Here is a 13108-nt window from a genome sequence, read left to right as displayed (position 1 = left end):
TTGCATTGTTCCTGTTGCCTTGTGAGATGTGGGCTTTCAAAAAAATTTTATTACATTTTATTTATTATAATTGTGTGTGGGTATACACGTGCCACAGTTTGAGTGTGGAAATCTGAGGACAACTTGTGGCAGTCAGTTCTTTCCCTCCAGTGTGTAGGTCCTGGAGATTGAACTCTCAGGCTTGATGACAAGCACTCCTACCTTGCTGAGCTGTCTGTCTCATTGTTCTATGTGATGTTTTTAAAGGGCCTAATGATACTTTCAAAATAGTAAGAAACAAGAAGTGAAAGTTACATTAAATGTTATTAATAGTCATTATTGATGATTTATACAGGATAATGACCATATTGGCTGTTAAATAATTCCCTCTCTTTAAGGAATTCTAAATTATAACAGCAAATGACTAAAGAACTCACAGTGCAAAATCTAAACATTATGTAATTGTCGCTCAGTGTTACTAAGTGAATAGCCACTGCTAATATTATTATATTGTATAATGATATTAATACATATAATATACTAATAATATTAATATTAACAGTGGCTATTATATAGTAAATTCACATAATTTCAACTGGGAACAAAATAATTTCATCTTTTAAATTATGCTGTGCTATTCTAAATAAACATTTAGTTTCAGGGTTTTGTGGTTGTTTTTCACTTCCTCTTGGATATATAGACTAGAAGAATTGGAGATGTCCTCGTTCTTTGGTTTTTCTTAACTTTAAAAAAAATATATTCATGTTGGGCTGTTGTGGCGCATGCCTATAATCCCAGCACTCGGGAGGCAGAGGCAGGCGGATCTCTGTGAATTCGAGGCCAGCCTGGTATACAAGAACTAGTTCCAGGACAGGTTCCAAAGCTACAGAGAAACTCTGTCTTGGAAAAGAAAAAAAGAAAAAAAAATATATATAATAAAAATAATTATACATATATTCATTTTGGTGGTATACTTGAAGATTTATATTCCTGGTCTGAAGACTAATGATAAAGATGTAAAACATTAGTAATGATTGATCTGAACAATTTGTAATTACAATACTAATCACTGTTTATTATTATTGTATGCTAGCATCCTTGGCACTTTATTATGCTCAGTTCTTAAATAGTTTTCAGTGAGACAAATCAAAAGAGTAGTAATTTTCTCATTCATGTAGCAAATTGCTAAAGGTTAGAATTTTAACGTAGGACTTTTTAAAAATATGTTTGCAAATTTCATACATGTATGTATACAGTGTATTTTGATCATATCTGCCCTATAATTTCCCCTTCAACTCCCCTAGACTCTTCCCCCTTATCTACCTCCCACTTTCATGTCCAGTACAGTTTGTTTAAATGACCTGCTGAGCCTAATTAGTGCTGCTTTTATGTGCATGGGTATGGGCTTCCCTCAAAAAAAAATTGCCTCTCCCAGCATTTGTCAACTGCCTGTGGATTTGCAGCTAAGGTGGGCTTGTGCGCTCCTTTCCCATGCATGGGGCCTTAAGTTTTTAATACCTTGTGAATGTGTGTGTTGTGTGTAGGGGTATGTACATGGACGTGCAGGTGCCTTCAGAGACCACAAAAGGGCATTGGGTTATTTTGGAGGTGGAGTTTTAGGCAATAGTGACCTCTCTGATGTGGGTGCTGGAAACCCAACTGAGGTCCTCTGCAAGAACACTGAGCACTCTTAACCACTGGGCACTCTAAACTGTGAGCCGTCTCCAAAATGCTGACTTTTAATATGTAAAATACTTATGACTTTACACAGTATCCTGCAGATTTTGATGTAATTGTGACATAATGAAATGAGGAAATGATCTAATGTTCAAAGTATATGGTTGTGGTTGAGCTGTGGGTAAGCCTTTAATCCCAGTACTTGGGAGGCAGAGACAGGCAGATTTTGGAGTTCAAAGCCAGCCTGGTCTGTAGAGTGAGTTCCAGGACAACCAGGATTGTTACACAGAGAAACCCTGTCTCCAAAAAAAAAAAAAAAAAAGCAACAACAGCAAAAAAGTATGTCTTATTTTTCTAATAAGAGTAAGAAGTTGCCTTTGAATTATGTTGTTTTAGCATTGCATAGTTTAGGAGATAAAAATGCTTTTGAAATTTTCATTTTCTTTATCTCTAGATATTCAAGAATTTTATGAAGTGACCTTACTTGATAATCCAAAATGTGTAGATCATTCAAAGCAGTCTGAACCAATTCAGCCTGTGAATACTTGGGAGATTGCCAGCCTTCCAAGCACTACTGTGACTTCAGAAACATTGCCCAGCAGCCTTAGCCCTCCTGTAGAGGTAAGATACAGCTTTTACAGAGTCAATTTTTAGTGATCAATTTGTTAATTTTTTTTATTAATTTGTTTACTTATTAAAGATTTCTGTCTCTTCCCCACCACCGCCTCCCATATCCCTCCCCGTCCCCCAATCCACTCCCCCTCTCTCATCAGCCCTAAGAGCAGTCAGGGTTCCCTGCCCTGTGGGGAGTCCAAGGACCTCCCACCTCCTTCCAGGTCTATTAAGGTGAACATCCAAACAAAAGATGAATATTTTGTGGACATAATGAGATAATAGAATAGAATGAAAATGTATTCTTAAAATGTAGAGAATCTCTTGATTCTGCCTTAAAGTTTGTAACTTGTTGAGGTCGGAAATAGTTGTTTTAGGATATTAGAAAGTGTCTTACATGGTAGACCTCAGAATGCTCCATTTCTGTAATTATTAACGTGGCCATTGTAGTTTGAAAAGATGATTTTGCTTTGGTCTTTTTGCCTAGAGAAAGACTACAATTGTGGCTCTGAGCCCTTAATAATAGAATTTTTTTTTATTGGCTTGAAGAATTGTATTAGAATTCAACTGAAGACTAGCAGTCCTTCCAGTCAGCATTGGTTTTTACATTTTTCTGTAGTTAAAACTGCCTACTTGTTTGAATTTTAATAACTGTCTTGGTAATTGGTAGTGTTCTTTTATCGTTTGTGCTGTATTGTTGCTAGTAGAGTTGGATGTGGTGCAGCATTTTGTAATGATGATTCTGCCTGAGAAGCGTTAGTCATTTAAAAGTGCTTGTCCCTAAATTTGATTCTAGTTCCTTCTGGTTAGTACTAGACTGTGCCTGAAAAAGTGAATCAGCTTCTGTTTGATGAGTAATAAGTCAGAAAAGTGGTGGTGGGTAGCAGCGGTGGAGCACATTGTGATGAAGCAGTCAGGTTTAACTTTGTTTTACTTAATATGTTGTTGCATAACTAGCATTTTAGAGCAATGTGAATGAGCACAATTCCTCCCCTATGTTTTAAAGCTAAAAAAAAGAAATCTGAAAGAAAGTAATGGACCCAACTTACTTGGCTAGTTTTGAGCAAATCCGCCTTTGGTTATCAAATTTCTTAACATTGAATTAATAATTCACTTTAGTAAATCTTACACATTTCTCTTTGATTGTATTTGTGCTTTCTTTGCTCTTCTTTAGAATTACATTTTTCTGGATAATTTCCTTTACCATCTCCTGTTTTGGTTGATATATCATTTGCCTTAATAATAGTTCATCCTGTGGTCTATTTCAAATGCAGTTTTAAAAATGTTTGTAGTTGCCAGGCGGTGGTGGCACACACCTTTAATCCCAGCACTCGGGAGGCAGAGGCAGGCGGATCTCTGGGAGTTCGAGGCCAGCCTGGTCTACAAGAGCTAGTTCCGGGACGGGCACCAAAGCTACAGAGAAACCCTGTCTCGAAAAATAAAAAAACAAACAAACCAAAAAAAAGTTTGTAGTTATTGCTGTGATTCAAATAAATGTTTTCCTTCAAGAATAAGTTGCCTAGCATGCCTGAGACCCTGGATTCAGTCTCTAGCCTAGAAGTGGGGAGGGGGGAGAGATGTGGTTAGGTCATGAGGGTTTGTTCCTCATGAGTGGGAGTAAGGCCCTTATAAAAGAAGCCTTATGACGAAATTTAGGTTTGCCCTCTGCCTGTGAAAGTGAAGCCAGGGACACTACATCATATGCCTAGAGTCTAGGCTTTGTAGCCTCCAGAACTGTAGCGAATGTGCTTCTCTTTTACATAAATTATTCTCAGATGTTTAGCAGCACAGATAAACCTAGCCAATTACACTTTTCTATTTCATGTTTATTGTCTTAGTCCTAGGTTAAAAGACTTGTTTTTTAAAAATGTTAAGGTTTAAGAACATTGACTTTTTCATGTTTACCTGTTTTTTCTATTGTTTGATTTATAATACCTGCTATTATAAAGCATAGATTTCTTAGTTTTTATAAATTTTTTAAAAAATTATTTTTAAGTTTACTTACTTTATGTGTATGAATTCTCTGCTTGCATGTATGTATGTACCACTCACATACCCAGTGCCTGAGGACATCAGAAGAAGGTCTGGAACTGGAGTTATGGGTAGTTGTGAATCACCCACCATATTGGTGCTGGGAACTGAATCCCAGTCCTTGGCAAGAACAAGCAATTCTAACCACAGAGCCATCTCCAGCCTCTCTTTTATAGGTTATTTTAAAATGTCTGATACAATACAACCAATGGGAATGAATATTCATTAAGTTAAAAAATGAACTCTTTGTGAGGTGCAAGTTTATCTCCATATAGGTTTCGATAAGAGAGGTCAACAAAGTTGTCTTCATTAGGGTTACTGTTGCTGTGATGAAGCACCATAACCATAAAGCAAGTTGGGGAGGACAGGGGTTTTTTGGCTTACACTAGCATATCACTGTTTATCACCGATGGAAGTCAGGGCAGAAACTCAAACAGGGCAGGAATCTGGAGGCTTGTTTCCCATGGCTTGTTTCGCCTGCTTTCTTAAGAGAACCCAGGACCACCAGCCCAGGGGTGGAACCACCCACAATTGGTTGGGCCCTCCTCCCATCAATCACTAAGAAAATACCCTACAGCAAGATCTTATGGAGGCATTTTCTCAAATATGGTTCCCTCCTTTCAGATAACTAGTTTGTGTGAGAAGTTGACATAAGACTAGCCAGCACAAATGTATTGAGTTTCATCAACATTATATTGGAGATTAAAAGTTATAGTTAGTGTAGAGTACATGCCTGACATGCAGTAGACCCCTTAAGTTTATCACCAACCCTGAGGAAAAGATACTTTAAAAACATATATATTTTGTAAATATGTGAAATACTTATACCTAGAATGCTATGTACAGCTCTGGTTTCTTTGCCGCTTAAATTATCTAGACATGCTGACGGCTCAAGCAAACAGAAGAGTGAGAAATTTTAAATAAGAAATATTAGATGTGAATAGTTTGGAAAATATGTGAGAAAGGATAGGACATGGTATTTCCTGTGGGAAATTCATACCCATTCATGGATGGACTCTTACAAGGAACATTGGGATCTGTCCATCAATTTCTAGATGATTTTTTATGGGGAAATGTATATGTCAAACTTGAGTAAGGTCTGTTATTAGGAACTACTGTTTTTGTAGCAAATTACTTGACAGATGTTAGTCTGAAAATGTAAGAAGTTTAAAACACACTGACAGGTAGTTATGAGAACTCTGAAATGTTTGGAGATTTAGTTCCCCTCTTACCATTCATTCTTGCTGCTTTTGGATGGGAGGCTTGACTAAGTGATCACTGACTTGATCTCTTGTTTGAGTCATGTTTGTGGCTGAAAAGACTTTGGAGCACACTGACCCAAATCAAACAAATGCAAAAATCACTTTTATTTAATTACAAAGTGAAAGATAACTTGAAAATCCTAAGGTTATTTTACTTTAAACAAGATTTAAATTATTATTATACTCATATACTAAATCTCGGATAGGCAACCTTTTTCCGACAGAAATGACATGCAGTGTGATCCTACCTTTTTTTTTTTTTTTTTACAGTGTTTGCTTTTATGAAGATTGTTTGAGATTAATCGGTTTCTGTCAGTTTCTGTTTTCTCTTAATGATGTAAATCTTTGCATTTTAAGGCATTTATCCAGTTTTCTTTGTTTTATTTATTTACTTACACTTGGTAACTGGTATACATCTTGCCAAATCTTTTTTAGTTAACCTTATGATGTTACCTTTTTTCCTAATATAGTAAAATTAAGTTCAATATTATTTATTTTTAAAATGATGTCTTATTTTCTTAGTGACTTTTTTTTATGTCTCTCTGTTACTTTGAACATGTATATCCCTGGGGAGATGTTTAGCATAATGTTTTTTAAAACTGTTTTGGGGACAAAGGTTTCCCTCCATCCTCACAAGAGTGCTGATGATCAATTGTAGGTGGCTTGCTTTGGTGCAAGGCATTTTACTGTTGACCTACATTGCTAGCTCCTCCTTTTTCCCTTGTATTTTTATTCATTTTTTTTAAAAGAGGCGTTTTGTTTTAATAAAAATAATTACTTTGAGAGAGTATATGACTTTAATAAAAGGAAGATGAAGTGGGAGAAATTGCCTAAAGAATGTACTGTTCTGTTCCTGGTATCACATTTTAAGTGGCTGAAAGAGCCAAAGGATTAAAAAACAAGACCATTAGAACAAGTTTTTCTATGTCTTTAGGATAAAAGAAGCCTTTTCTTTTTTCTATTTTGGTTTTTCAAGACAGGTTTTCTCTGTGTAACCCTGGCTGTCCTGGAACTAACTCTGTAGACCAAACTGGTCTTGAACTCAGAGAGCCGCCTGCCTCTGCCTCCCGAGGGTGGGATTAATGGCATGCACCACATCTGGTTAAAGGATACCTTTTCTAAGAGCTGCAACACAAAAAACCACTGCAAATCAGAGACTTAGGCTCAGGGTGATCATGAGTTTAAGGTCAGCTGAGGAACTAGAATCCGGCTTCAAAATAAACTGTAAAAAACAAGTGTAGACTTGGCCATATAGCTAAGTGCTAGCAAATGTGAGACCTTGGGTTCTGTCCCTAATCTGAGTTGGAAAAGAAAGTCTGGGGATGTACCTTGATGATAAAGCACTTGCCTAGTGTGGAGCCCTATGTGGGATCTTCGAAGTCAAGAATGCTGACTGTAGAATTTTTTTCAACTAAGATTAGATTTTAATTATAGAACTGTTGTATCGTTGCTGGGTGTGGTGATGCTTGCCTCTGATCCTGGTATTCTAGATATTAAGACAGGAGTATTTTGAGTTTGAGGCCAGCTTTTGCTATGTAGTAGGTGAGCCCTTCTCCCAAAACATTAAAAAAAAAAAAAAATCAACCAACCAGCAAACAAAAACAAAAAAATAATTTCACATAACATATTAGGACTAGTTTTCTTTAGTGACCATTTCAACCTAAGAACACAAACTATAACCAGACTTCAATAGGAAAGTGACCAAAGCATGTGAATGAGTAGTTTATAGAAAAAAAATACAGAACAGCAAACCTCACATTAAACGCAAATTTAAACTGACAAGGGATTATTTTCAAATGATTAGCTTGTTAAAGATGAGCTAAATGAGTACACAGAAACTTACATGGTTGGTAGAGGAGGATAATAATTGAGAGACAATTGTATATAATTATGTGACCAGTGTTCCAGGATTTATTTTCTCATAAAATAATTAAAGATGTGCCCAATGCAGTAATCTATGTAATATTAATCAATAGGAGACAGGAAGAAGTCTAAATAGTTACCAGTAAGGAACTGGTTTAAAAACATCATACTGGCTGAACAGTGGTGGTGCATGCTTTTGTTCCTATTACATAGGCAGGTAAATCTCTTGAGTTCAAGGCCAGTCTGGTGTACAAAGTGAGTTCCAGAACAGCCAGGGCTATGTAGAGAAACCCTGTCTCAGACAAGGAAACAAAAGAGCATGCTGTGTCAGTGACATGGCTTGAAGGATAAAGGTGGCTTCTGAGGACTCACATGGTAGATGGAAAGAGCTGACTTCACAGGTTGTCCACTCACCTGCACGTGTGCTGTGGCGCTGTGTTCATGTTTGCTTGTATGTACACATAAACATACAAAACAAAAGTTTTAAGGTAAAACATTTTACTGTAGCTATTTAAGCTGTGTATTTATATATTTTAATATATTTATGTATTTTATATACTATATGTAAATATAAATACATATATGCTAAGATAAATATAAATTCTGTATATATTCTATAGATGGTTCTCAACTTGATTTGACTTATTATATTTGAGTTTATGATAGTGTGAAAGTGATAGAGTTCAGTACAAAGCATACTTCAGATTTTGAATTTTGGTCTTTTCCCACGTTCAGCCTGGGAAAATTCGCTATGACTGAACTGTAGCCCTGCCTGCAAGACTTCTCTCTTGAATTTAGGCAGTGGCAGCTTGCCACCCCTGCCCATCAGCCATGCGGTCACACGCTGCATTTTTCAGTGTATCATTGTTTCAATTTATGGTTGAATTTAATTGTTTCAATTTAATATATTATTAAAACATATTTCCATTGTCAGAGTATATGTTTATATTGAATAAAGCAGGTTATATGCCATAAAGTATGTTGTTAAAAAGAAAACAGCAGGTAGGTAGGCGGTGGTGGTGGTGCAGGACTGTAATTCCAGCACTTGGGAGGCAGAGGCAGGCGGATCTTTGTGAGTTCAAGATCAGCCTGGTTTACAGATTAGATTGAGTTCCAGGACAGTCAAGGCTACACAGAGAAACCCTGTTTTGAGAAACCAAAAAAAAAAGGGGGGGGGTGAGGTTAGTTGTCTGAAAGAGCACATAGTCTTTTTTTTCAGTATTATTATTTTATTGTGCTTGTTATCTATAACTTCACTTTTCCAGCCCTTTAGAGTTCATCCTAGCAGGAAAATTATCTAAGTGATGTGGGGAGATAATCTCTTTTTCATATTAGTATACTAGGCTTTTTCTTTTGGTCCACCAACCAACTCTCAAATCATGACTGGTTTTGAATGTTCCACCTAACTTAGACTGTTTTCTGGCTAGCTCTTTTAAATTAACCTGTTTCTCTTTATTTACCTTTTGCCTCAAGGCTTTTTACCTTTCTTTCCTTCTGTAAATCTTAACTTTTACGACTTCTCCTGTCTTACTGGCAGTTGCCTGGCTTCTGGCCTGGGCCCATCTCTTGTTCTCTCCTCCTCTTCTCAAGCCTAGATTTCTTCTTCTCTTTATTCTGCCTTCTAGCCCTGCCTATCCCTCTCCTGCGTAGCTATTGGTCATTCAGGTTTTTATTAGACCAATCAAGTGCCTTGGGCAGACAAGGTGAAACAAATGCAACACATCTTTACATAATTAAACACACAACTTTACATTGTTAAACAAATGCGGCATAAACAAATGTAACACACCTTTTGCCTAGCTAAAATAATGTCCCACAACATCATAGCATTTATTTTAACTAGAAAATTTTGGAGTCAGGACATTTACAAGCACATGTGAACGACTAAAGTTTAAATTTAGCCTTCTAGATGTTGACTTTAAAATATATTAAAGAACTAACTCTGTTACAAGCGTAGGAGGTATGTAGAAATTCTTCATGATGAGTGGTTGGTTTGTTTTTTAATTTTCCTGTCATTAGAGAAAATAACAATTAAAAAGCACCTTTTCATTTGTCAGTTTGTTCTTTAAAAAAGTCTAGGATTTATTTATTTATTTATTTTGAATGCTTTACCTACGTGTATGTATGTGCACCATATTTGTGCCTGGTGCCCACAGAGGTCAGGAGGTGTCAGATCTCCTGGAAATGGAGTTACTGATGATTGTGTGCCACTGTGTGGGTACTGGGTTTGAACCCAAGTTTTCTGCAAGAGTAACACATGCTCTTAACTGCTGAGACAGTGCTCCAACCCCCAGTTGGTCATTTTGTTTCTTCAGTGAAGTATCTATAGTTCAAATTTCTTACCGATCCACAAAACAAAAACTTCTATTTTATGATAAAAAAGATCTCTGGATATAATTCCCTTGTCTTATACATATATTAAAATATTTCCTCTAATTCTTGGTCATGCTTCTTCTACTACTACTTTTTTTTTTTTTTTTTTTTTTTTTTTTTTTTTTTTTTTTTTTTGAGACAGGGTCTCACTATGTACCTGTGACTGTCCTGGAACTCTCTATGTGGACTAGGCTGGTCTTGAACTTACAGAAATTGTCTGCTTCTGCCTCCTGGGGCTGAGATTAAAGACATTTGCTTTCATGCCCAACAACCTGTTTTTTTAATGTTCAGATTTTAATATAGCCCAAATTAGGATTAATGCAAAGTGTTTTAGGATCACTAAGATTTTCTGCCCTACCTCCCCCTACCAAAAAGAAAAACAAGCAAAGCAGGGTTTCTCTGTTCTGTTTCTTGGTAGTTCTGCAACTCTGTAGGCAAGGATGGCCTCAAGGTCACAGATTTCTGCCTGCCTCTGCCTCTCAAGTACTAGGTTCAAAGATGTGTGCCACCACAGCTGACCTGTGTTGTTGTTGTTGTTGTTTCTGTTTTTAATCACTTTTATTTTTCTTTTCATGCTCATCCATAATCCATACCACAATCTGAAAAATGACACACAATTCTGTGCATTCTTTAAAGTATTGTTGCACCTTATGCACCTTGACGGCTCTGTTCAAAACCTTTAATGTGAGGTCTTCACACCTCTTTTGGCACAGACTAATCTCTGTTTGCCTCTTTGTACTTTTCTTCTTAAGAGATGGAGTGTGTGCTCAACCGTTGAACTGGCACATTTTCCTGACTTGGTAACTTTCTTTAGGGACCCATATTTTACAGTTAATTTAGACCCCTTCTATGTTTCTCTCAATTTTGTTTTGGAAAAACCTCATATCTACAGAAAAGTTTGTTTGCAAGCGCGCGCACACACACACACACATGCACTGATGCACAGACATATGCTTAGAATTCATTGACTTTGAGTTTTTAGGTTTATAGTTTTTACCCACATTGGAAAAATTGACTTACTTAGTGGCATCTGGTGACACAATCTGTAAATCTCAACTACTCTTGAGTCTGAGACAAGAAAGCTTAGTGGTGAAAAGCACTGACTCTGCTTCCAGAAGACTGGGGTTCAATTTCCAGCACCTATATGGCGGCTCACAACTGCCTGTAATATAGTCTCAGGGATTTTACTCCCGCTGGCACACACAGGTGCTATATAGATACATTTAGGTAAAACACCTATATACAAAATAAATAGGTGAGTAGATAGGTTCAATAAAAGGTAAATATTACAAGTCTGAGACTTGTTTGGACTACAGAGTGAGTTCAGGGCCACTCTGTACAGTTCAGTGAGACCCTGTCTCAAAATACAATCTAACAATGAGTACTAGGGTCTATAGATCAGTGAGTAGAATGTTTGCCTAGCTTGAACAAGACCCCTGGGGTTAAATGTGAGAAAGAGAGATTTCACCCATCTCTTTTCTTCAAGGATTCCAATTAGTTGTAAACTAGTTTGATTGGATGTGTCCCACACCTTACTAAGATGATAATTTTTCCTCATTTTAGACAGTTTTTGTATCTTAATTTACTGAATGTAGTATCATTAATTCCACTCAGAAAAAAATTTATTTCAGAAATTTTAATGCTCTCTAGAATTTCAATTTGGTTACTTTTTATTTTTCATATCTCCTAATATGATCATTGTTTTTTTTTCTTTTTGTTTGCTTGCTTGAAAATTTGGCAGATGTTGTGAATTTTTGTTTGTTGTAAGCATAGGTTATTATTTTATTCTTTTAAATATTCTTGAACATACTTTGGTGTACAGTGACATTATTTGGAAAAAGTTGAAATCTGTTGAACTTTTAACCTTTTATGGCTTTTTGTTTGTTTGTTTTAAAGCAATACCTGGAAATCTTTAGTGTGAGGCTAATTTTGTTCCCAGACTATGGCCATACTCAATCCTGTCTGTGTCCTGCCTAATAGGAATTTTTCTGTTATTCTTGGTACTATGTGAATCCTGGGGCCTGACACTTTCTCCTTCCTCCACCTCCTAGATTTTTCTTTACCTCAAGTTGATGTCTTTGTTGATCAAGATGATGAGAGCTAATCTGGCCATTTGAGGGCGCCCTGCCTGTGCAGCCCATCCCTTCTGCTTACTCTTCCCATACTTTTGGACACCTTGACCATACTGAGTTTTCACTTAGGTCTCCTCACATATCACTGGGCTGTGTTGAGTTCTCCCTTGGCTGGACAGTTACAGGGCTCATCTTCTATTTCCCCTCATACAGGTTCATTGGTTTGTACTGCCCCTTTTCAGTACCTGAAAACTATTCCTTTATACATGTCCAGTGTTTGTGTTTTTGTTGTTTAAGGTGGAACATTTTGTTCCCTATCACACCATCATGGTTTAACAAGTCACTGGTATTCTGAAGCAGTGTTGATTATCTTTTGTTCCTAGATATTATGTGAGATATTGTCATCTCTGAAGGGTTATTTTAAATCTTTTTCAAGTTGCTTGTATTACAGGGTAACTTCTAAATCATTTCAAAGAGGAAATGACATGAAAGGAACACATTGATTTAAAATGTGCCTTGTCAGCCTGGCAGTGGTGGCACATGCTTTTAATCCCAGCACTCGGAAGGCAGAGGCAGGCAGATCTCTGTGAGTTTGAGGCTAGCCTGATCTACAGAGTGAGTTCCAGGACAGCTCCAAAGCTTCAGAGAAACCCTGTCTCGTAAAAAACAAAAGAAAAATGTGACTTGTCAGTGCCAGTTTGTCTGTGATAGGTGGAGTAAGTATAGAATTTAGTACAGATTATATGATCAATCTTGAGTATGAGATGCTATATTCAAGCTTTATTGAAAGACAAGTACATTAAAACAGGTAATACAGTTAACTGGTTACATCATAGACATTGTATATGTACAACTACTGTCCAAATAGGAAAAATAGATGAACTTAAAATGGGTACTAGTAGAAGGTGATATTTTAATTTAGAAAGAGCAACATCTCATGCAACTAAGATTCTGTAAAACTGCTGTTTGAAGTTAAGTAGATTTAATTGTGTGTGTGTTTGTGTGTGTGTGTGTACACACATAGATGTGTGTATGGGAGGCAAGTATGTATGCAGGCACATATGCACTTATGTGTTCAGACCAGAGAACAATCTCTGCTGTCCACCTGTGTTTTTGAGACAGTGTCTTTCATGGGCCTGGAACGTGCCATGCCAATTTAGGTTAAGCTGGCTGGCCATCAAGCCCCGGGTACTGTCGTATATACCTGGCTCTCTTTATTTACTTTTTAAAAGTTTAAAT

At 36.8% G+C, this 13108-nt stretch overlaps 1 protein-coding gene across 14 annotated transcripts in view; it reads left to right on the top strand.

Moving 5' to 3' along the window:
- The window catches only part of Dlg1 (discs large MAGUK scaffold protein 1), a 197447-nt gene that overhangs the window by 17283 nt on the left and 167056 nt on the right, over window positions 1-13108 (top strand). For all 14 annotated transcript variants that reach the window (XM_057764321.1, XM_057764320.1, XM_057764319.1 and 11 more), the window contains exon 4: window positions 2111-2277. In XM_057764321.1, coding sequence (XP_057620304.1) covers window positions 2111-2277 — 167 coding nt within the window. The remainder of the gene's footprint in view (window positions 1-2110; window positions 2278-13108) is intronic.

This window comes from Chionomys nivalis, chromosome 3 (assembly GCF_950005125.1).
Source record: "Chionomys nivalis chromosome 3, mChiNiv1.1, whole genome shotgun sequence".
Classification (NCBI taxonomy): domain Eukaryota; kingdom Metazoa; phylum Chordata; class Mammalia; order Rodentia; family Cricetidae; genus Chionomys; species Chionomys nivalis.
Note: the sequence above shows the minus strand (reverse complement) of the source record. Positions and strands in the feature narration are given on the sequence as shown.